Here is a 25740-nt window from a genome sequence, read left to right on the forward strand (position 1 = left end):
TTCCCTTTCTATAGGATACAGCACTGGTTGACATCTAAGATTGTTGTTCTCTGTATATGAAAGGAAATGTAATTGAGCTTTAATGATATGACCCATACATGTGACATTCAGATCATTGGCAGCAAACCACTGATATTTATATTGATTATTTTTTTATATTGCGCTCGTACACAAATGTTTCATAGCGCGACCAGACAGAGGAGGGTAACAGGGGAGAACAAAACAACAATCTTACTAGTCCTGGTGACATTGAGAACGTGCAAATGCATGGGAGAGGGGGAGGGGAAATGTGCATGGGAGAGGGGAGTGGAAAGTGCAGAAAGGAGAAAAACAGATACATAATCATAAATAAATAAATAAATAAATAAATAAATGCAACAAACCATGGTAGTTCAACCAGCAAGTGGCAAGTGCTGAGTTTAAGGCAGCAGATAGGATAATGTCTGATAAGTGCAGGAAGAAAAAAGGGGGGCTGTATGGGTACAGATACAGACCCCAGTGCGAGGGGTGGCCTGTAGGCAGTGTGGGAGCGTGTGCAAGTACCTGGGCCCGGAAGACAGAGGGTAGGCCAGGTGCACAGTGCCGAGAGAGAACTGATCATCAGGGGAGAGGGGGCGAAGGCAGTAGCAAAGAGGAAGGTCTTGAGGTGCTTCCGGAAGTGGAGATGGTTCTCCTCAAGTTTCAGAGTGGCAGGGAGGTTGTTCCAGAGGGAGGCACCAGCCGAAGACAGAGATGTACCGCGAGCTTGTTTCTTTGAAAAACAACTGATCCTGGGGGAGTTAGAGGTAGAGGAGTGAAGAGCTTGAGAGGGGAGGTATTTGAGGAGGGATAGCTGAAAGTATTTCGGACCCAGCACCAGAAAGCCTTGTGGACAATGTCAAGGGTTTTGAATTTAGTCCTTGCATCCACTGGGAGCCAATGGAGAGATTTCAGAGCTGGAGAGATACGATCACACCCATCTTGAATGGCAGTTAGGTGATGAGAGAAGACGAGGAGGTGGCCTGAATAGCCTGTCTCTACCTCCAAACAATACATACTATGGATGGTACTCTTAAATAATTTACATTTCTTAAGCAGATGTAAGTAAACCAAGCAGAAAATACATAATATGCCTACCAGTTGTTCTTTTGCATATGGACCACGTTTCTTTTGACTACCAGATGTCATTGTATCTGTAAGTATGTTTCAGCTGTAAACAAGTAAAACATGCAAACTAAAATATAGGCAGCTATTGCAGAAATGCGGGAGGTGCTACGATGCAGGGGGATGGAGATGTGAAAACGCCTTGCAGCTTGCCTCTAGTCTCTTGCTCTGCCTGTGCAGACTATTATCGTCTCAGAATTGCAAGGGCCATAGGCGACTGTTGTTATTCCCCCTTGTTCCTACCCTCCTTGAGGGTTTTGAAACACTTTCCTGTGTATAGATTTGGGTGACAGATGCTACTGCTTTTTACAGTGGCAGATAATTTATGTGACACTAAGGCAATTAATGTGTCTGTGTGGGGGGCGAGTTAGCAATACATTTGAGTGATGGTCTCAGATCAAGCCACTGACCGGACCACTACATGACTCTGCCCTGCACTCTGGCTGGGACAGGCCTTAGGTGAACCACCAGTGGAGGCAAGTGGCAGAGCGTGCCGCCATCACACAGAATCTGCCTATCAGACTGAGGGGGGTAATAGTCTGCATGTCATTCAGTGTTCACCCTGCACTGCAGGAGTAAATATGTACTGCCCGGGCTGCTGCTGCAGAGCAGTGGCAACGGTTGCCCACCAGCTCTGTGTGACTAAAATTCTGTGAAGTTAGGTAATTGAATTTGGTGTTAACTTTGGTGTTAACTCACCATTACTACAATTGTACATTTTAAACATTCGAGCATCTTTGCATGTTGTGCTGTTTGATGGGTTGTGCATTTTCAAATGCTCCAGTGGTGCCAATAATGTAGGTTCTGTAATTTCCTGTGATGTCATTGGTATGCTAAATCATATTTTTTAGACTTGAAAAATCCGACATGTTTTTGGTCACAGAATGTTGGCAAGTATTTATATTTCAAGAATACAGTTTTTCCAAGCACAGTTATAAAAAAAAAACAAATGGGCAATACTTAACCCCGTTTGGGCTTTTCCTTCCAATCTAGTCTTTCCTCTCCACCTATCTTGGACCTGCTTGGCTTTCCCATCCCAGTCTTTCCTCAACTCCATTTGGGCTATACATTGGTTTGCCTTCTAATCTAGTCTTTCCTCTCTGCCTGTCTTGGACCTGCTTGGCTTTCCCATCCCAGTCTTTCCTCAACTCCATTCGGGCTATACATTTGTTTGCCTTATAATCTAGTCTTTCCTCTCTGCCTGTCTTGGACCTGTTTGGCCTTCCTATCCCAGTCTTTCTTTTATGTCCAGCATGTACCAGCTCCCCATCCATTCCCCATGCCATGCTGCCTGCATCACAGTCGTTCCTCTCTGCTCACATACCTGCTTTGGGGCCCGGGATCGGGGAATCGGAATTGCTGGACGGTTTGGAGATCGAGAGCGAGCTGATTGAGGTAAGCGCATGCAGTTGTATCTTTTTTATAGGCCAGGCGCTTTGTTCTTAAGTGTGGGTGGGGGGTGGGGTGCGTTTGGGCCACACGCACTCGTTGCATACACGCACTGCAGCAGAGCCACCGACAGTAGCCCTGTGCTTATTCCTTGTAATTGCTCTGATAATGTGCCATGAGTTGATCTCCCCCGCTTCACAGCACTCTAGCGCGGCGTGTGCCACCGTGTCAGCGTTCGTGCTGCGCACGAGAAGTCGCAGATTGCTGGCAGTGGCCGTGGGAGCTGAGCTGGGGCCCCTCTGATACATCGGGGTGCTGGCTGGGGGGCTGGCCACTCCCTTGCTGGAGGAGCTGCACAAATAACACCTGGCATCGGATCTGCTCCGACCACTCCTGCTCTCCACCGGCCTCTCCTGCTCGCCCCCAGCCCTTGCCACTCCTGCCCCGCTCGGACAATCCTGCTCGCCCCCAGCCACTCCCGCCCCACCTCCGGACACTCCTGCTCTCCCCCAGCCACTCCCGCCCCCCTTGCCACTCCTGCCCCGCTCGGACACTCCTGCTCTCCCCCAGCCACTCTTGCCACCCCTGCCCTCCTTGCCACTCCTACCCCCCTCCGGACAATCCTGCTGTCCCCAGCCACTCATTCTCTCCCACAGCCACTCCTGCCCCCCCTCCAGACACTCCTGCCCCCCTTGCCTCTACTGCTCTCCCCTTGCCACTCCTGCTCCCCTTGCCACTCCTGCCCCCCCTCCAGCCACTCCTGCCCCCCTCCAGCCACTCCTGCCTCCCTCCAGACACTCCTGCCCCCCCTTGCCACACCATCTGCTCTCCCCCAGCCACTCCTGCTCCCCTTGCCACTCCTGCTCCCCCTCCAGCCACTCCTGCCTCCCTCCAGACACTCCTGCCCCCCTTGCCACACCATCTGCTCTCCCCCAGCCACTCCTGCTCCCCTTGCCACTCCTGCTCTCCCTTGCCACTCCTGCCCCCCTCCAGCCACGCCTGCTCTGTCCCCCAGCCACGCCTGCTTTCTCCTGGACACTCCTGCTCGCACTATCCTGCCTCTAGGCGCTCATCCGTTGCCACTTCCTAGCTCCCATAGGAGCTATCTCTTGAGTCAACGAAGAACCCCAACATTTCAACGGCCTGGAACCCCTTTATTGCGCCCATAGGTGGGAGCAGCTTATGTATCATTTTCCAGCGTAACTGCTTGATTTGCCTATTATTATTCTTATTATTATTGAGAAATATTCCCAGCTACATATATTCACCCACTACTTGGATGTGTTCTTTCCCAATTCCCCACCTAAACTAGCAGGAGCTGACCTTTATTATGGAGCAGCATATGTATGCTATATGTATTTTCCATTCATTGCCAGCACTATAAGTAGACACGTATTCTGCAGCCACTGTAGGCGGATCTGGGTCTAGTCCATTCGGACTAAACCCGCCGCATCACCCGGGAGCGTAAGGAGAGCCACCCCAGCTGTGGCGGAAACGCTGTGTAGCAAATGTGAACCTCAAGTCTCTGAAAGCACAGTTCTGTTTGCTAAAAATCTCAAAATCATAATGTTAGTATATTTGGATAAACCCTTTTTAAATCCAATCTGACACTCGAGCAATACTTATTCTATTTCCTCTTGATTTAATTTAGCAATTAAAATATATGCAATAATCTTGCTGGCAATGTCCAAAAGTGCTTCCAGATGGTAGTTTGCAGGGTTGAGCCGCTCTCCCTTTTCTTGTATAGGGACATACATACTGTCTTTCTTTTGATTTTAATTTGCAGGGTTCAGCTGCTCTCCCTTTTCTTGTATAGGGACATACATACTGTCTCTCTTTTGATTTTAATTTGCAGGGTTCGGCTGCTCTCCCTTTTCTTGTATAGGGAATTGCATGCTCTCTGGCTATCAGATGGTAGTTTGCAGGTTACTGCCGCTTCTCCCTTCAGTCTGCTGCCTTAGGTCTAGTCAATTTCCCTTGGTCACACCTATTGGATACCTGAGCCAGATTTTGTAAATCTTGTAAATAATTATGATTTCTGTATTGTCTTTGCCCATATGTATGTTAAATGTCTATGTCATAATGTCTATGTTGTTCAGATTGCCCACCATTGCCTTACACGAGGAAGGCTTCTGTTTAAAGATGGCCGCCCTGCCTCCACCACGAAATGGCCCAGTCAGCCCACCGTGGCTGTGATTGGCTGCAGCTGTTCTGAAATCAGCCAACCACACACCGGAGGCGAGAGCCGGCCCTCCTCCCAAAAGGCCTGCGAATGCAAGGCCACCGCCTGTCCCAGCCTGTCCTGCGCCATCCGGACCGTCAGCCAGTCACGCTGTCTCAAGAGCCTCTCACTGAATAAGTACGTGAGCATTACTAATCTATACAGTGTGCCACGGCCTCCCTTAATGCCCACCCGCACCCTATGAGCCTAGGAAGCCTTGTGACGCTAAGCCCACCCCCAACTAACATTCCCACTGAAGACTCACTCCGCAATCCACGCCGCCACGTACACGCCAAAAAAACGTAGCCCTATGCTCCTGCATGCCCCTCACTGTGCTCCATGTGCCCCATGTATTACTCTGCCTTTCTTCTGCACTGCCTGTGAACTGCTTGATAACGCCCGGGCTGCACTGCCAGGGTACTGCGACAATCACCACTGCATGATAACACTCGTGCACGGCCTCTGGTGCCAGAACTTCTGACCTAGCCTACCTGGCTCCTTATTAGAATTCTATCTTGCAGATCTGAACGACCGCCCAATATCATCATCAGCATGTGGTGGGCTTTGCATTAGCAACTCTCCATTGCATGGTCTACTCGTTATGCTTATAGCGGCCGAGATGCCCACTGTGGCCTGCAAAGTACAGTGGTATTCCTTGCGCAATGCGGCACCCTTTTGTTGTGCCAATATGATGATTTTAAACTTCACTAGTACTACTGCATTTAGGTTGCGTGAGACCCCGCTGATATGTTGTGACCCTCGCATTCAGGTGAAACACTGCCCCAGACACCTTATGCACTCCACTGTGTCTCCTGCTGTGTTGGTATCCTCACATCTAGCTGAAACACTGCCCTAGCTATTGCTACTAGCACATCTTGGCAACACTAAACACATCTCTTCCCAATGGAGCTGCCTCTCCTTGCCTCACAGCCAAATTGCACTGCTCTACCCAGGTGTCACACCTACGCACATCGCCCCAGCCAGTGTTAACTAAGCTTACTCCCGGTCACCCCATATTCTTGCCACTACCACTGAGCATGTGTCCACTAATTACTAACTTGCTTGCCTGTATCCTGATCCTTATCAACTTGGCGTCACAGCCTTGCACGACGCCTCAGTGACACACATCGAGACAGTCAACCATGCCTAATACCAAGCCCTTATACCCAGACATAAATGACTCTCAACCACTGCAATTCACCAGCCTCCCTCGTCCTACGATCGATAGGAACCTAGGACTCGGAGCCAGATTAGCCAAAATGTATGAGCCCCTCGCCCGCTCATTGCCTGCCCCTCAGTATTCCAAAACTCTACCTATATCTACCACCAAAAAAATCCAACTTGCCCCTGAACTCTAACCTCAGACCTCCAATCAGCTCCCCCGCTCAAGGTACTCCTGATTTAACACAGGACAAGTACATCACTACCATTACAAACACAACCAGCCCCAAAATAAAGGGAGCCTTGATCAATGCCAGATCGCTAGTAGCTCACGCTACAGAAATTGCCGACCTGATCCTGAAGGAAGACCTTGACCTCCTTGCCATTACTGAGACCTTGCTACACCCAGCAGCAGGTCCCATGCTTATGTTGGCAGTCCCAGATAACTACTCTATCCTGAGACAAGATCGTACCAATTCCAGAGGAGGAGGTGTTGCCATCATTCACACATGCAGTCTTACCTTGAGACTAACAACACCAATCAATGTCCTATCTTGCGAAACACTCTCAGTCAAAGTCCCACTTACCAACACCCAAACTCTCAACATCCATTTGATCTACTGCCCGCCAGGCCCCATTGGCACCTTTGACGAAGATATTAACACTATCCTCTCCAGTAACCTTACAAGCTCTACCCAAGTCCTCACCTTGGGCGACTTTAATATGGGTTACAATGATCCTGAAGACCATTCCCCCAGCACTAAAGTCAACACTCTTTCGGAACTAGGTTTCCCGCAAAGAAGTATGTCACCTACACATTCCAAAGGCAGAACACTCGATTGGGTAGCCGATAAACTGTCTAGCAAACATTACTGATATCTCACCACTAGTCTGGACCGACCACCACCTGGTCTCGTTCCTGCTTTCGACTGACAGAACCCCCCCCCACCCACTATCAGGGCCATGCCCACCCTCACAAGAAACAATAAGAATATGACAGCAGAAAGACTCATCCCGAGCCTACTTCCTACACTTAATACACTCCCAGACAACCTGGACCTAGAGACCCTGGTTGAAGAATATAATAAGATCATGGCCACCTCACTGGACCTAATTGCCCCCCTTAAACTGAGACCAAGCAAACCGAATACGCACCTAGTACACACCATTCCTCAAAAGTGTAAGGCAGCAAAAAAGTAACTGTGAGGCCACTTGGAAAAAATCCCCCTCAGCCGCAAATAAACTCTCAAAATTAGCCACACTCTATAAAAAGAAATTTACGTGGCTAAACGCACCTCATGACTTGCATATCCCATGCGAAATCAAACATGAAGGAACTATTCTCCATCCTGAAAGAAGTAGAAACCCCCATAGTACCTCCTGACACCTGTACTAAAGACAGAAATTGGTGCTCAGAAATCCAAAGCGCCCTAGCAAACAAAATTGTGACCCTCCAAAGTAAAATCGAGGTCTGACAAGAGGTCAAAACTTTGGGCTTTTACCTGGACTCTAATTTTTCTTTCAGAAGACAGGTGAGCTCACTGGCTTCCTCCACGGCCTATACGTGTAAATTAATACGCACAGCTATACTACTACGCTTTTCTTTCTTTACTGCGTTACCTTTTTACGCGGTAACAGTAAAAGATGCATGTTAGCTCTAACCCTAAACCCGCCGGGCAATATAGTTAGGACCTTTACCCCGGTCGTGTTTTTCGCCATTTTATTTACTAAGGGTTCCTTCTCGAGTCTTCCTTCATGAGTTTCACTCACCTTTGGTTTTTCTTTGTTTGCCGTTTTTGGCGGGCTTCTGAACAGAAGCCCTGCCAAAGGCGCCTGGAAGTCTAGTGTAGGCAGGATGTGAGGGAGGGGTTTGACACCCCCTGCCCTTGGTTCCATTGGGAACCAAGTCGCACTTTGGCGACCCCCACCCACCCACCATTGGCTATTGCACCCTCCCTATACACTTGGAACCCCCCGACCAGCCCCCCACCCTCCATCTGCTCTTGGACCCTCCCTAACGCCCTCCCTCTGCTGTTGGACCCTCCCTACCTCCGACCCGCCCTCCCTCTGCTCTTGGACCCTACCTCCCACACTCCCTCTGCTCTTGGACCCCCACCATCACCCTGCTCTTCGAACCCCCCACCCACCATCACCCTCCTCTTTGGACCCACCCTCCACCGGCTCTTGGACCTTCGCCCCACCCTGTTAATATGTAAATGACCACGCTTCACGCTGATGCTTGTCTTTATAGAGAGGCTTTATTTCTTTAGTTCATCCAAGAGAAAGGCCCCCAGCTGTGGCTGTCCTCCTGCTCTCAATCCTCTCTCTCTGCTGCTAGAATGTGGAACCTTTGCTTAATCATAACAAAGGTTCCTTGGTAACTAGGTTACATGGCAGCAGCTGAATTGATGTGATTGTAAACTCAATGAAGTAAATGTAACCACCTCCTAACACCTCCCTTCCTTTTACCAAAATATAAGTATTTGCCTAAACTAGATAATAGATTTCATTGAACATAAGTAGTTCATTATTTACATAGTATCTGATACACCGCTATATGAAGAAATAATTAAATTGCTTTAAATACCTTGCAGTGCAGTTACAAGTTGTTGTTTACCTTTTTTGCAAATTGCTATCCTCTCCTTGTTCCAGACCCCACCCCCTTTAACAAGCACCGAAGATCCCAAATCTTTAACAACTTGTTTGGGCTGTGAAAATATGGATGCACCTTTGCGCACCTTGGTGGGAAGTTTGATCTTGATCCAATCACCTTCCTCAAGACTGAATTCTCTACAAGCATTCTTCCTGTCATATTGCTCCTTGGATATGACGCCAGATTCAAATATCTTCTCTCTCACTCCCTCCAGGTCTATTCCTACGAATTTTGACCTTCCCATCCAGCCTGGACATATGTGTGAGTTAGGTTTCCTCCCTCTTAATAGTTCAAATGGGGATACACCCGTAACACTGTGTGGTGCTAGTCTATATTGGAATGTTCTCTCCATTATGGTCCTGATCCAGTCACCTCCTGTTGCTACCGCAATTCTAATTGCATCCATGAGAGTGCGGTTGAAGCGTTCTACACACCCATTGGTCTGGGGATGATATAATGAAGTGGTTACTTGTTCTATTCCATGGTTACTCAAGAACTCTCTAAATTCCTTGGAAACCAATTGGGTCCCATTATCTGATAAACACTTTCTGGGGAATCCCTCTCTCCAAAATAATTGCTCCAAACATTTAATGATGCTACTGCTGGATATGTCTCTTAGTGTAAATATTTCGGGCCACTTGGATAATAAATCTATGACAACCAGTACATAGGTGTCTCTCCCACCCTTGATATTGAAAGGCCCTAGTAAGTCTAAAGCAACCTCATCCCATGGAACTGTGGATGGCTTTCTAACAGTCATGGGTACTTTTTGAATCCTGAGACCCTTATTACCTTCAATGCAATCACAACAATTGTTGACCACTTCTTCAGTGTCTTTGTCAAGATTAGGCCACCAAAATTCTGCTCTAACCAAGCCTTTGGTTCTAGGCAGTCCCAAATGCCCAACATGAGCTAGCTCAATTATTAATTTTCTCATTTTAATAGGTACAACCATCTGATGTCCTCTATGTAAGTATCCTTTATCAATCCAGAGTTCTTCCTTAACTTTGGCAAACCCGCCTAAATCACCAACATAGTTTCTTATTCTGTTCTGCGTCACCAATGTTAAAACTCTCTGGTACAATTCATCCTCTGAACATGCATTGTCCCACTCCTCTTTCTTTACTGACTCATGAACCTGAAATATTTCAACACCTTTCTCACGAGTCAGAGGAGACTCCTCAGACACTGTTTCTCTCACTACTGATCTGGATAAGGCATCAGCAACTACGTTGGTTTCACCACTAATGTGAAGCATATCATATTGCAGGCCTTGTAGGGATGTCACCCACTTCATGATGCATCTGGATACTCCCTCCAGACCACCTTTGGTAAATATTCCTATTAGGGGTTTATGGTCTGTACATACTGTGAATTCTCTGCCCCACAAATATCTTTTGAACTTTTCCACTCCCCAGACACAAGCCAATGCTTCCTTTTCTACCACTGAATATCTGTTCTCAGGTCCTTTGAGAGATCTAGAGGCAAATGCTATGGTGTGTAAGCCCTCCTGATCTTCCTGCATTAGGACTGCCCCAATACCATAGTCACTTGCATCCACAAATAGTAATGAATGTCTACTTTCTTCAAACGTTTCCAAGATGGGTGCATTAACTATAGCATCTTTAATCTTACCAAACTCTTCCTCACAAGATTCATTCCACTTGAACGTAACGCCTTTACGAGTCAACATCCTCATGTTCCTTGACAAATTTGCCAACCCTCTAACAAACTTGCCATAAAATTCAACCAGACCTAGAAAAGATAGTATATCTGCTTTGGATTTTGGTGCTTCCATCTTGCGAATAGCTTCTATGGCCTTTTCTTTGGGTTTGATCCCTTCACCTGTAATTTCATGACCTAGATATTCAACTTTGTCAGTTTTGAATATGCATTTCTCTAACGATACTGTAAGGCCAGCCTCTTTGAATATGTTCAACACTCTCTCTAACCTTTTATCATGTTCTGCTTCATTTTTCCCACATACTAGCATATCATCCTGGTAACACATGACACCTCTCTCTCCTCCCAGTAATCTGTACATGACGTTCTGAAATACACTAGCTGCTGAAATCAATCCAAATGGCATTCTTATACATCTGAAAAGGCCAATAGGGGTAATGAAAGCTGTGAGATCTCTCGAATCAGGGTGTAATTCTACTTGGTGATATGCAGATTTGAGGTCAATAAGAGAAAATACTTTGGAATCAGACACCCCTGCCAATAAATCATCTATTCTGGGTAAAGGAAATTTGTCAGCCACTACATTTTTATTCAGGTGTCTAAGGTCTATGCATATCCGCAGGGATCCACTGCTCTTTCTCACTATTACAATAGGACTAACCCACTCTGAGGAATCAATTCTCTCTATCACCCCTTCACTTTCCATTTTATTCAATTCACTCTCTACATCTTTTCTCAGGGCCAAGGGAATGGTCCGTAATTTGGCAACTTTGGGAATGGCATCCCTTTTCAAACGAATTTTGTGCACAAATCCCTTCAAGCACCCTAACTTAGTGCCACTCATATGCCCTCTGGCCCCTTCCATAACAATGCTCGAGACCGATTTTCCACCGGATTTTCCACCTTCAACAGTCAAAACCTGTTCTGGGTGGCTTGCTTCAAGTCTTATCTTGAGCTCTGCCTGATCGCTCCAGGACAACAGCTCTCCACCTCTGTTGGCTACATGGATAGTCCCTAACGCCTTCCTGTCTTTGAATTGGAGCTCAGCTTCAAAGCACCCTAAAATTTCTATGGGCACATCTCCATAAGCATTTGCTCTGACTACATTCTCCCACAATGTACAACATCCAAATTTCTCCTTCCACACTTGCACACTTATCAAAGTATAATCTGCTCCACTGTCCATGAGCATTGATACTGGCACCCCTCCAACTAACACAGTTGCATATGGTTTCTTTTTCTTGACCTTCCCATCAATGGCATTGACTGAAAATATAACTTCTCTACCAGCATCATCAATTGATATAAATTCTTGATCTGCATTGACTTCATGTATTTGACTTGGGGCGGTATAAAAATTCCTACAGCATCTAGCCATGTGTCCTCTGACCCCACATTAATTACATATAATGTTTGATGCATAACATTCTTTGTCAGATGCTTTGTGATATAGACTCCCACATCTGAAACACCTCCTAATTGATGCACCTCTAGGATAACCAGAGTCCCTGCCACCCCTGAATGTAACATTCTCACTGGGCGATCCTCTGGTAGATGATCCTTGTCCCCATGCTCTGGTAAAGGGACCTTGGCGACCCTCAGGTCTCCTACCCATTTGCCAAGTGCGAGGCGCAGTTGCCGCACCTCTCTGCATCACTCTCGAAACCTTATGTATGGCAGCTTCATTGTCATCAGTTTTGGGCTTATCTTGAGATGTATTATCCACTTGCAGCATTTGTATACATTTGTCTGTGTGTTCTATCATTTTCGCTATCTCAATTGCTCTATCAAGAGAAGGATTTCTTTCCTTCGATAACTCCTTCCTGATGTTATCATTAGAACACTTAATCATGAGTTGGTCCCTGACATGCTCATCTCGACAATGGTCAAATCTACATTTGATGGCTAAACCTCTAAGAGCAGTTACAAATTCCTCAATACTCTCTCCAGTTTTTTGAGTTCTCGTGGCAAATTTGTACCTTTCAAGAATTATATTTTCTTCAACACAGTAGTGTTTGTCTAATTTTGCTAATGTTTTCTCATATGGACCCCCATCAGGAATGTCTGGAGGTTCTGGTAGTTTTTTGACCACTTCCTGTCCTGCGGCACCAACAGTGAAATAGGAGCGCCTCTTTGCGCTCATTGGAGAAATTGGGTCCAAATGCTGCCAGTGCATATTTTTGAAAACCCTCTTTCCAGTCTATCCAACGCACTCTGGGCTCACCTGGTGTAGGCAGGAAGAAAATTGGGGCTGGGACGTTTGCCATGTTATGAATTAATTAATGTCACCCCCAGGTAGGAAACCTTACACAGCCACACTGTCACTTACTTGTACTTAAATTTTATAAGGTGTGATTTCAGGTGGAACCTGTGCTGATATTGTCAGCGCTGTCTGTGGTAGTTGCAATTTGTGATCCACAGGTCAGCCTCCTCCGTAATCCACAGGTGATCCAATTTGTGATCCACAGGTCATCCAACCTCCTCAATATTTATTTTATTTATTTGCATTTGTTAAGCGCACTTGCAGCCCATGAGGCATCGAGGCGCTGTTACAGAGGATACATAGATTTAAGATTACATTCAGGTGCAGGAGGCTCTTAGTTACAGGTTAGCAGGCATATAGGCAGAAACAGGTTAAAGTCATGCAAAGAGTCTGGTTTTGATAGCCTTGCGAAAGGCTAGGTGGGACTCGATGAGTCTGAGGTGAGGTGGCAGGGCGTTCCAGTGCGTGGCTGCTAGGGTGGGGAAACTGGAGCCACCAGCACGCACTTTCCGCGAGGTAGGCCTGACAATGGTGTTGGCGTAGAAGGATCTAAGCGGTCTTGTGGCGGAGTGCCTGGTGATTCTGTTCGTCAGGTAGGGGGGGGCAAGCTCGTGAATGCATTTGTGGGTGATGGCAAGAGTTTTAAAGACAATTCTTTCTTTAACAGGGAGCCAGTGCACTTGCCTTCTGATTTCGGAGATGTGGTCTCTCCTTGCGGTGCCGGTGGCTGCCCTTAGAGCATTGTTCTGGGCTAGCTGAAGTTTGGCGATGTTTTTGTTGGAAGTCCCGACGAGAAGGGCATTACAGTAGTCAAGTCTTGACCCGATGATGGCCCTGGCAATCGTGAGGCTGCTTTGACGGGCCAGGAAGGGCCTTGTTGCGTTGATGACTTTGGTGTAGTAGGCTGAGGAGGCGGCGATGGCATTGACCTGTCTGTCCATTGACAGGTCGGAGTCAAGGTAGACTCCGAGTGTCTTAACATGGTTAGAGACTTTGATTGGAATATTATCGATGGTGAAGGAGGTGTACTGTTCTCCCAGATTGCCGAGGGTGAAAGGTGAGCCAATAAGGAGGAGTTCGGTTTTTTCGCCATTGAGGCAAAGCCAATTCTCCGCCATCCAGGATTGGATGGTAGAGTATATAGAGGAGAGGGTGTTGGAGTCCGCTAAGTAGTCGCCTGTGAGTGGGATGAGTACCTGCGTGTCGTCCGCATAGTTGGTGTATGAGATACCCAGGGAGTCCAAAATGCTGAACAGTGGCCTCGTGAAGAGGTTGTAGAGAGTAGGTGCGATACAGGACCCCTGGGGGACACCGGAGGTGAGGAGGCTGGGGGTGGCAGCAGCAACTTCAGAAAAGACTTTCATGGCCCTTTCTTTGAGAAAGGAGGTGATCCATTGGCAGGCTTTAGGGGAGAAGTTGGCTTGTGTGGCTAGGTGGTGACACAGGGTATTGTGGTCGACCAGGTCGAACGCGGCAGAGAGGTCAAGGAGCAGTAGAAGGGCAGGTTTGCCTGCATCTCTGAGATCGTCCATTTGGTTTTTCAGGTCTAGGAGGGCCGTTTCAGTGCCATGGCGAGGGCGGAACCCAGATTGTCGTAGACCGAGGAGGCGGTTGTCCTCAAGGAACTTCTGGACTTGCAGGTAAGCTGCTTTGTCCAGGATTTTGAGCAGGAACGGTACAGTCGTAATAGGCCTGTAGTTACCGGGGACGGTTGGGTCGAGAGAGGGTTTCTTGAGAAGTGGGCGAACCCAAGCTTCCTTAAGTCCTGGTGGGACATGGCCTGATTGGAAGGATGAGTTGATAAAAGCTGTGAGGAAGGGGGCTAGGCTAGGTGCGGAATCCTTGATGAGGCTGGCGGGGCATGCATCCCCTTTGCAGTTGGAAGGTTTAATGGAGTTGAGCAGGGTGATGACCTCTTGCTCTGTGATGTTTTTAAATTCGAATAGCGGGGCGGACGTGGTCTTGGTAGGTGGCTTAGAATGCATGTTCGCTATAATCTCTGAGAGGGCTTTTTGGTGGCCACGAATTTTACTTTGGAGAGTGTTGAGCTTCTCAAGCATGGCAGATTGAATGTTGTTACACCATTTATCATCTTTGATGATGGAGGAAGGGGGGGCAGATGGTTTTTCGAGTTCCCTGAAGATGGTGAATAGCTCCTTGGAGCCTGACTTAGCGTCAGCAATCCTGGTGTTAAAGGAGGCAGCCTTTGCTCGAGTGATGTTGGTCTTATATAATTTGGAAATGGCTTTGAATTTTTTATTAGTGGCTTCAGACGGGTTTGCTTTCCATGTGGAAAGAGCAACCCTCTTCTGCGCACGTTGATCAAAGAGTTCTTTGGAGAACCAGGAGTTGGCATGTTTGGCTTTTTTCGCTTTTTTGAGAGTTAGGGGGGCAATGGCATCCACAGCTGACGTGATGATATCCTTAAAGGTGTTAGCTAAGGTATCGGGGTTGTTCGAGGAGGGGGTTTGAATGGCAGGATTAAGGAGGTAGGGTGCCAGGTTTTCGGCTGTGAGGAGGCGTGAACTTCTATATTCGTGCTCAGCTCCAGTATGCTTTAATGGTTCTCTCCACTGCCAGGCACTGACTTCTTTCTTGGTGCTCCGCTCCAAAATGCTTTGCTGGTTTACTCCGCTCCAGGAGGATGGCCGTGTTTCTCGCCTGCTATTACACAACACATCTAGTGTAACACTCCGTCCATTTGCATCCAAACTGTAATCAATATTGCTGCAGTGTTGCTGCTGCTGGGGGCCTTTTCTCCTTGGCCCAATCCTCGTCGCCAATGTTAATAGGTAAATGACCACACTTCACGCTGATGCTTGTCTTTATAGAGAGGCTTTATTTCTTTAGTTCATCCAAGAGAAAGGCCCCCAGCTGTGGCTGTCCTCCTGCTCTCAATCCTCTCTCTCTCTGCTGCTAGAATGTGGAACCTTTGCTTAATCATAACAAAGGTTCCTTGGTAACTAGGTTACATGGCAGCAGCTGAATTGATGTGATTGTAAACTCAAAGAAGTAAATGTAACCACCTCCTAACACACCCTTCCTCCCTCCCTCTGCTGTTGTACCCTGTTCCCACCCACCCTCTGCTGCTCTTGGGGACCCCCTGCCACCCTCTGCTGCTCTTGGGGACCCTCACTCACCCACTGCTCTTGGACTCCCACCCACCCTCTACTCATGGACCCCCGACACCCCACTCACCCACCCTCTGCTTTTGGACCCCCCCCCACCCCTTCTTTGCATTCCCAAGGAGATTCAAACAGACCAGGAAAAGAACTTTATGAGTCAACTGATTGTAGAGATAAAATAATTACTTATCGCCACTCTGAGAACCTCAGTTTACCACCCCCAGACATACGGATAAGTGGAGGGATTTAATAAAACCATTAAGACAATTCTAAGGAAGTAATGGGAAAGACTGGTTCGCAGGATACCCTGGGCCCTATTCGCAGTAAGAAAAGCCTCCTCAGACATCTACTGGATTCTCTCCGTTTGAATTACTCGACTGTAGGGAGCCCCGATATGTTTTAGACATGCTCATAGAAACCTGGGAAGAAAGAACAGAAGCACCAACTCCTCTGTCCCAGGCTGCCACCTGACTAAGGGATCATATGACCCTAGTAAATACCCAGAGGTTTCTAAGCGCGGACCCGGGGATCGAACCTGTGTTGCTCCGTGTCATCTTGCTTCCAAGGTGAGTATGTTGCCCCTAAGCTATCCTCCCAAGACATAAAGCTATTCTAAGCTATCCTCCTGAGAAAAAAACTAGTCTCAGTGGCACGGGCCCTAAGAGGTGCACAGGTACATGTTGCCCAACCAGACAAAAGACCCACCTCTATGATATATAAACTATGAAAAGAATGGAAGGAAAATCCCATGGCCTCCACATCCTCCATTCTAGCGTGTTTGGTACCAGAGGAAGTTGGTAACACAGACCTTATTCCACAGAATCTCCCAAAGGAGAAACGGAGAGACTGGGTGATCTTGTTAGTTCTTTCCCAAATGTATTTTGCAAAAAGCTTGTAGGGCACGTTCCATTATATCAGAACCCCAAAGGGAAAGGTAGTCCATATAAAACCCTATCCACTCCCAGAATCTAGGAAAAAGATAAAGAGACAACATTATAGAGCCCTCTTCTAGTCCCTGACCCTTCCCGATCCCTTTGGCCACAAAACCCAACCACTCATGGTGGTTTCGTATTGACTTCCTACAGGTTAACACCATTTCTCCTTTTGACGCTTACCCCATGCCATGGATCGATGATGTAATCAATAAACTGGGTAGTGCAGAGTGCCTCTCTACCTTAAACTTGACAAAACCCGCCATGACTGACTGACAGGTTGGCCATTTCTTAGACTATAGCGACCACACACCACCACATTGTATTATTCCTGGCTGTGGGCTAGTGGTTCACGCCTTTATTAATTTATGTGCCATGTGATGTGGGAATGTATGTGTTAATCCTTTCCATGATATTAAGGGTGCCTTACTCTATCCATTTAGGTCAGTGTCCATAAGACATTTCAGAAGAAGTTCGGGATTTCATACTCTGAAAAGTGCTTTTTTTGCTTTTTCACATTTTCTTTTTAAAACAAGAAATATGTATTTATCACATATGGAACACTAATCCTGTTTTTCCTTTTCTTTCAAACAGGGCAACAAAGCAGGAAGCATGGAAAACAGTGAAATGGTTTTAAAAGTTTGTGTTTATTAAAAATAGTTTCCCCTGATAGCTGGGTCTTGGAAATGTTTCTTGCTCATGACAAGCACTACCAGCCTCGAGTCTCTTCCTGTGGGAAAAATATTTCACAGACTTAAGACATTTGACAACAAAAAAAGGTGCAATTATTGATTTTGGAGGAAACATTTAGTTCCTATTTCCAGTCAGTACTGTCTGTGTCCACTACACTGATGAGAGGCTAATAAGAATGGCTGCCACTTTAAAGTAGAGGCTGGGCATTTTAATGCATTGAACCACATGCAGTAAGAAAAAGGTGCTCAACACCAGCTTTGGATTTGATGCTTCAGAATCAATGGCGCCCCTGCTGTGGTGCTGATGTTCCAGTGGCAGCTGCTAAGGATTAAAGCCCCAAACCACAAAAACCACAAGTCTAGAAACTGCGCTGGACAGGGAAAGGTTGCAAGCACAAGCTTTTTATTTTCAGACTTGCCTGTTCTGGCCGAGGATTGAGGTTCTTTATTGACATTCATGTGTACAAAAATGCACCTGACTTGCTGAGGCCACCCGAGAGATTAAGACGTTATTTAGATATTTTGAATTGGACAAGAAGCTCTTTACACAGAAATCGCTTTTCAAAAAATAACACCCTCACAATGGAGTTACCCTTTGAATTTTCTGAATGTGATACAACTTTCAATGAAACTGGTTATTTATGGCAACATCAGAGATTTCTCACCGAAGAGAAAGAACATAAACGTTTTGAATGTTACAAAGCTTCTACAGAAACAAATAATCTATTGATAAATCAGACTGGAGGGAAACCATATGCATGTTCTGAATGTGATGAGGCTTTCAAGCAAAGGGGTCATCTATTGAGTCATCAGAGAAATCACACCGGCGAGAAACCATATGCATGTTCTGAATGTGATAAGGCTTTCAAGCAAAGGGGTCATCTATTGATTCATCAGAGAAATCACACCGGCGAGAAACCATATGCATGTTCTGAATGTGATAAGGCTTTCAAGCAAAGGGGTAATCTTGTGAGTCATCAGAGAAGTCACACTGGGGTGAAACCATATGCATGTTCTGAATGTGATGAGGCTTTCAAGAGAAAGAGCGAACTATTGAGTCATCAGAGACATCACACTGGGGAGAAACCATATGCATGTTCTGAATGTGATAAGGCTTTCAAGCAAAGGGGTAATCTTGTGAGTCATCAGAGAAGTCACACTGGGGTGAAACCATATGCATGTTCTGAATGTGATAAGGCTTTCAAGCAAAGGGGTAATCTTGTGAGTCATCAGAGAAGTCACACTGGGGTGAAACCATATGCATGTTCTGAATGTGATGAGGCTTTCAAGCGAAATGATCACCTTGTGCTACATTTGATGAATCACACTGGGGTGAAACCATATGCATGTTCTGAATGTGATAAGGCTTTCAAGCAAAGGGGTAATCTTGTGAGTCATCAGAGAAGTCACACTGGGGTGAAACCATATGCATGTTCTGAATGTGATGAGGCTTTCAAGCAAAGGGGTAATCTTGTGAGTCATCAGAGAAGTCACACTGGGGTGAAACCATATGCATGTTCTGAATGTGATGAGGCTTTCAAGCGAAATGATCAACTTGTGCTACATTTGATGAATCACACTGGGGTGAAACCATATGCATGTTCTGAATGTGTTAAGGCATTCAAGACAAAGAGTGAACTATTGAGTCATTGGAGAAGTCACACTGGGGAGAAACCATATGCATGTTCTGAATGTGATGAGGCTTTCAAGCGAAATGATCAACTTGTGCTACATTTGAGAAATCACACTGATGAGAAACCAGAATGCAATGTCTTTCAAGCAATAAGGTGAACTAGGGATGCACCAGAGAAATCACACTTGCATGTTATCAATGTGATAACGCTCACGGGATGAGCCATAGACATGTTCTGAATGAAGACTTTCAAGGAATTCCGTGAACTGTGGTGACATTGGAAATTCATAAAATAAAATAATTGATAACCCACCATTGAAGTGATTTCTCAAAATGTGTTTGAAGCAGAGCATATTATCTCACTGTAAGATCAAACTGCCAGTTATTTTATTTCAAAATATTTTTATTGGCATTTTAAGATATACATTACATCAGTGACAATTTCCCTTCCAACTGATTATCTCCGCCATTCTGCAATTTTAATACATATTCAATTATTTCCTGGAAGGAAACATCCCTCAGGACAAAATAACAACATTAACTAAACATAAACTGTCTTCATGTTCAACGATTATGGAGTCTGTAGCACCTTATGTCAAGTTGGTGGCCTGTCCATGTCCCTGTAGGTGGGAGACGGGTGGGGTTGGCATTCTTTCCCTTTGAGACTCGTCACCCCCTTCTCTTTATTGTGAGCTATGCATTTTTTGCGGCTGAGCGCCATTCATCACATTTCTAGGCCTCATGGGGGCATGTCGTCGGATGGTAGGAACATGTCTCTCACCACAGCTTTCCATGCCTCAAACTTAGCGTTGGTGTCCCCATCACCCCTCACAGTCCACGATCCCCAGGCTTCTGTCTCTGCAGCCGTCCATCGCTCCATTTCCCTTTTCCATCTCATGTATTGTGGGCCTTTTTTGGACTTCCATGACATTGCCACCTCCCTTTTTGCTAGTATGCATGCCATATCCATCACCCGGACAATATGTTTTATCTTGCTTAGCCTGGGGCATTTGCCCAGCAGACATTCCTTCATTGTCCATTCATATCGGTCATTGTCCATTCATATCGGGTTACTCCGCCCTTCTCACGTGCTTGTTTAACGTTGGCCCAAAGACTGCCCACTTTTGCACACTCCCAAAACATGTGTATCAGGCCTGCTTCATCACTAGTGCACCATGGGCAGTGTGCCTCTGCCTGCCGTTTGAAGCTTGCTACCCTTTTTGGGGTCATGTACGTTCTGTATAGCACGTTTGCTTGGATTAGCCTGAACCTGGCGTTTCTGGACACTGACTTTGGGAATTTCAGTGCTCTCTCCCACTCATTGTCTGATAACCCCTCACCGATGTCCGTCTCCCATTTGGTCCTTAACGTGGCTCCGCGGGGGTTGGGCCTATCGTTTAGCTACGCATAGATTCTCGACACTGACCTCCACCCGTCGCTCAGGTTGTACATTTCTGTCACTAGGGGGGTCGTTGCTGGTTCCTCTGGCCAGCCGTCCCATCTCTCCTTAGCCTCGTGTCTGAGTTTCTGATACCATAAGAACTGTCCCATTGGTAGACCCTCCATCTCGTGCAGTGATTCCAGATCCTTAAATTCTCCCTCCTCGTACATGTCTCCCCAGGCGTATATACCCAATCCCTCCCATTGCCTAAGTATGTTAACCACGGCTGGAGTCGTTCTCATGTTCGCCATTATTGGCGGATCAGGGGAATAGGGGTTCTTTAGATGTGTGATGGTCTTGACTCTTTCCCATACCAGTCTACCCAGTTTGGCCAGTAAGGGAGCTCCTCCGGCATGATCCGGGGGTGCCCATATTATCTCCTTGAGGTACATGGGTTTGACAAGCTCACTCAGTAGGCCGGTTTCATTGGTGACCTCATCTGATAGCCATTTAGTGACGTGGCTGAGTTGGGCCGCCAAGTAGTACCTTTCAAAATCCGGGAGTTGTATGCCCCCCTTATCATAGGGGAGGGTTAAAACATTCAATGTGAGTTTATGGCGTGTTTTTCCCCATATGAAGTCTCTGATCTGAGCTTCTAGCTTTCGGAAGAAAGGTGGCCTGATGTAGTGGCAGATGGTTTGGAAGAAATATAGGTAACGTGGCAATATAATCATTTTTGCTATCGATGCCCTTCCCATCATTGAGAGCGGTAACCTTGACCAAAATTTCATTGAGTTGTGGAGCCCTTGGGATACCGCCTGTGTGTTCTGCTCATTTGTGAGTTCAGGTGTGTGTCGGATCTTGACCCCCAAGTATTTAAACATGTCCTGCTGCCATCTTATCCCAACCTGCGGTAGGCTGTCTATTTCCACCCCCCTCAGGCCTGCCAGTGGGAACATACAGGATTTTTGTCTGCTAAAGTGTATCCCCGAGTACCGTGCAAAGTTATCCAGTACTTCCAAAATTGTAGAGGCATTATTTTTTGGGTCTGTTAGGTAAATTAGGACATCATCCGCATATAGCGAGATAACGTGAAACCCCCCCCCCACCTACTCTTATTCCAGCATCCCAGAATTGTTTCCTTATATAGATAGCGATTGGCTCCAACCCCAGTATATAGAGCATGGGGGAGAGGGGACAGCCCTGTCTGGTGCCTCTTTGTATTTCCCAGGCTTCCGATACGCACTTGCCCGTTTTCACTCTAGCTTTGGGATTGTTATATAATATCTTGACCCCGCGCACAAATCCCTCCCCGAATCCGAACTCCCTTAGCACCTCTATCAACCACTCCCAGTAGATGGAGTCGAATGCCTTTATGGTGTCCAATGACATCACTGCCATCTGTTCCTGGCCTTCCGCTGTGTGTGCTAAGATGTGCTGTAGCCGTCGCAAATTGGCAGTTGTGTTGCAGCCGGGCACAAAGCCATTCTGGTCCTTGTGAACCAGACTGCCTATCACTTTGGACAATTTGTTGGCCAGGATGGTGGTCAGTATCTTACTGTCATAATTCAGCATTGCTATAGGTCTATAAGAGTTGCAATCTTCGGTTGTTTTTTGTGGTTTGGGTATTGGGACTATAAGAGTCTCCCTCATGGTCTTGGGTAAGGTTCCTGTCTCATAAGCTTCTTGAAATACCTCATGTAGTAATGGGACCAGTGTTGTCTCGAATCTTTTGTAGAACTCCGGGGGGAGCCCGTCTGTCCCTGGAGTCTTGCATGTGGACAGGGCGCTAATTTCTACTGAAATGTCCTCTGGGGTGAGGGCCTCTTCCAGTGAGTCGCGCTGTTGATCATTCAGTTTAGGGAGTCCTATCTCTTCTAGGGTGTCTTTTATATCTGTCAGCGGGACTTGGGTGCCATGTGCGTATAATGTAGAGTAAAAGTCAGCAAATGTGGTGTTGATCGAATGCTGGGTTGTTCTCCTTAGACCTGTCTTGTCTTTTATCGCGGTCACTGGGTGTTGTGGGTGTTCTCGCCTACAAAGCCAAGCCAGTAACCTGCCTGGCTTGTCGCCTTGTATGTGTGCCCTGGTAGTGCGTGCTGTGTAGTCAAACTTTGCTAGTCGTCCCCACGCCTGCTGACAGTTTGTCCGTGCCTCCTGCAAATGTTCCTCCTCCTCCCTAGTGCCAGAACTGTTAGTTTCTCCCAGCCTTATTTCTTCCTCCCTTTCCTCCAGCTCCCTCCTCAGCATTTTCCTGACACCCGCTGTCCCGGCTATAACCTCTCCCCTCGTTACTACCTTTAGGGCCTCCCATACCGTGCTCCAGCGCTTTACACTACCACTGTTGTTGGTGACATATTCTACCAGTTTGTCTCCAAGTTCCTCCTTAAATATTGGGTCCGTCAGAGCCTCTGTGGGCATTCGCCATAGCGGGATAGGGGTTCTAGGGCCCTTTAAAGCCCAGTGCATTAACAGGGGGGGGGAGTGGTCCGAAATCGATCTACCCAAGTATTGTATTGATTCCACCTGAGCCAGGTGCATTTTGTCTATAAACATGTAATCGATTCTTGTGTAGAGATTGTGTGGGGAGGAATAATGTGAGTATCCTCTGTCTGTGGGATGGAGATCCCTCCAGACGTCTGCCAGGTCTAGCTGTTCCAGCAGGTTGTTTAGCACCCTAGAGGTTCTATCCGATTGCTTCTGCGGGGGTTCAGATCTATCTAGGTCCACGTCCCTCACACAGTTAAGATCCCCTCCCCATATGTACAGGCCATCACTGTGCCCCGCCAGTTTCATCTGCAGCCTAGCTAGGTAAGACGGAATGCCGTGGTTTGGAAGATATGTGTTGACTATGCAGATCTCTACCTGCTCCAGCACTCCCACAGCATCAGATACCTCCCCTCCGGATCTACTTCAGTTCTTGTCGTCTGGAAGGGCACCGCTGGGTTGATCCAAGTATACACCCCCCTAGCAAATTTGGAATATGGGGCCCCCTGACCTTGTCCTCCCCAGTGCTCCTTCACCCTTGCCTGGTCCTCCATCGAGAGATGAGTCTCTTGGAGCAGTGCAATGTCTACTTTTTTCCTGCGCAGGTATGACCTGATCCTGTTCCGGCGTAGATATGACCCCAACCCTCTCACGTTCCAGGTTAGTATTCTGAGTTGCATTGCCATATTTAGGGCACTTCCTCCCGGGGCTTCGTTTCCCCCCTGCCTCCTCACCTTCCGTCTTGCATCTTGAATGTCTAGACCACCCCTCCTTATTCCTCGTTCTGCATGAAGATTGTGGTGTTGAACTAGAACTGCTGCAACAACGAATGCAGCTTAAACCAACAACTCTATGAACTGGCAGTCCGACAAACAAGCAGTTCGGACTGCGTAACTGCAAACTGCCCCCAGCAGTTACAGTGAGCCTGTAGCACTCAGGGGCTCCCACGCTTTCTGAGCCTCTCCTGGCTTTCCGGCATGGGCGGTGTGCAGGAGTGTGACCTGCACGTGTCTCGTAGGGGTGGGCCATTGGCCTGTTTGCCATTGACTTGGTCGTTTTGTGATGTCTTGCTCTTCTGCCCAATATTGATATCCGAGTATTACGGTCATAGTTGCCGGTTGATCAACCAATTCATGCCTCGTGTGCAAAATCAGCGGTCTATGTTGTCGGTTGATGCTTCTTGTTACATCTATTATTCAGCTTGAGGCAGTTTTTCGCCATCGTCCGCTAAGTTATTGTGTTCAAGCCACATATTTGCCGCGGCCGGAGTTTCCAAGAAAATTGCTTTCCCTTTATAGAGGACCTTGAGTCGAGAAGGGTAAGGCAACATATATTTGAGGTTAAGTTTGCGCAGCCTCGCCTTAATCGGTATAAATGAGTTCCTGGCATATTGTACTGCAGGGGTGTTATCCGGGTATATGGCAATTGTAGAGTCCTGCCTCTTGATTTCTCCACCCTCTCTGGAATATCTCAGTATTATCTCCCTGTTGCGGAAGTTTAGGATTTTGGCAATAATCGGTCGTGGGTATGAGCCTGGAGGTGGACGCTTCTGAAGAGACCTGTGGGCGTGTTCCACTGAAAACCCTTGCGAAAGCCTCCCTGCCCCAATTTCTTGTTGTAACATCGTTTCTATGAATTCTGTAGGGTTCGGGCCTTCCATGTCCTCGGGAACCCCTAGAATCCTGATGTTGTTGCGCCGAGCCCGACCTTCTGCATCCTCGGATCGTGTTTCCAGTCTCGACACTTTTTGTTCCAATTCCTGGACTCGCTTCTTCAGATCCGCAGTGTTTTCAACATTAACCTGTAGAGTGGTCTCATTGACATTTACTCTTTCTGTCAAGTTGCATGCGTCTTGGCGCATGAGTTGCATGTCCACTTTTATTTCATGAAACCTGCTTTCAGTGGAGGTGCGGAGCTCTGCGATGGCTTGAAGGACTTGCGTGTTATCAGGTACCACACCTGTGTGTGCTGGCTCACCCCTAGTGGGTTCGGGCAGCTGCGGCTGTTTAGGTCTGACCGTTGTGTAAGTGTCCATTATTGAGTTTTTGAGTTTAGCTTTAGATGGAGACATCACGTCTCGCAGGGCCGGTGTGCCTGCCGCCTTGTTCCGCGGGTATCTGTGTGAATGCTGGACAGCTGTGTTGGGCCGGCTATAAAACCACTCCTCGAGTGCGTCCCTCACCTATGCCAAGTTGGGTTTTAGCTTTACGTGCTACCGCCAGCGGCGGCCCAAGGGGTGTCCCCGGCAATGTTGGGTCCCCGGTTGCGGCCCAGCACAGATGTAAACTCTGCGGCACCACCGTTCCTAGGTGCAGGCAGGTCCAGAGAGTCACCGGCCAAGGGTGCGTGCGTTGGATCCCTCCCAGGCCGGGCGTAGCAGGGACCGCAGGCCGCCTATCTCTTGTGGGGCACTTCCGCGGCTGTAGAACAGACCTCCGTCTGCCAGCTGGGCCAACTAAGGTAGTCCGGGGCCTGATCCAGCCGTTGGGCCCTCTGCCTGTCTGCCACAAAAAGGGAACAGGGGCGCTTCCTCTTAGCCCGGCTCCGGCTTTTTCATTTTATATTTTCTCCTGTGGCTATCCTTGCTGCCGCAGGGGGGGGGGGGGGGGGAAATGTGGGGCCGCTACTCACGGGTTACTGACATCGGAATCTGTCGACATGCTCCACAGTGCGGGGCCTCTCCTGGCTCCTCTAGTCTCTCGCACGGAGCCCGTGCTCCGTTCCCTAAGACCCAGCCCTATGCCGCAGTGGAAGGGCGGTGGAAGGGGACTCTCCCTCTCCGTCCCCAGGTCACTGCTGTCTGGGTCCTCTGGTGTCCCTCGAAGGGCTACGGGTAGCGTTCCGATGGCGATCCGTGGGTCCCAGCGCCGCTCGGCCCCACAGGCCCCCCCCCCAGACAACAAGCCGTCCTCAGTGCGGGATCCTTTCCCCCCACTTCCGCTGTATCAGGCGCACGGCGCTGGGGCCGCTCAGAAAC

The 25740-nt window shown here is 47.7% G+C and overlaps 1 protein-coding gene across 1 annotated transcript; it reads left to right on the forward strand.

The window, feature by feature from the left end:
* The first annotated feature begins 2379 nt into the window (after nucleotides 1-2379).
* LOC138503014 (zinc finger protein 84-like) lies at nucleotides 2380-19208 on the forward strand. The gene is made up of 2 exons (XM_069622445.1): nucleotides 2380-2538; nucleotides 17165-19208. Exon 2 carries the CDS (start codon nucleotides 17845-17847, stop codon nucleotides 19051-19053), a length of 1209 nt encoding a protein of 402 aa, XP_069478546.1. The 5' UTR covers nucleotides 2380-2538; nucleotides 17165-17844; the 3' UTR covers nucleotides 19054-19208.
* The last annotated feature ends 6532 nt before the right edge of the window (nucleotides 19209-25740 follow it).

This window comes from Ambystoma mexicanum, chromosome 11 (genome assembly GCF_040938575.1).
Source record: "Ambystoma mexicanum isolate Mex_15411 chromosome 11, UKY_AmexF1_1, whole genome shotgun sequence".
Lineage (NCBI taxonomy): Eukaryota > Metazoa > Chordata > Amphibia > Caudata > Ambystomatidae > Ambystoma > Ambystoma mexicanum.

What these genes read in the sequence shown, in the direction of transcription:
- LOC138503014 (XM_069622445.1), top strand. Translation starts at nt 17,845, where the DNA reads ATGGAGTTACCCTTTGAATTTTCTGAATGTGATACAACTTTCAATGAA.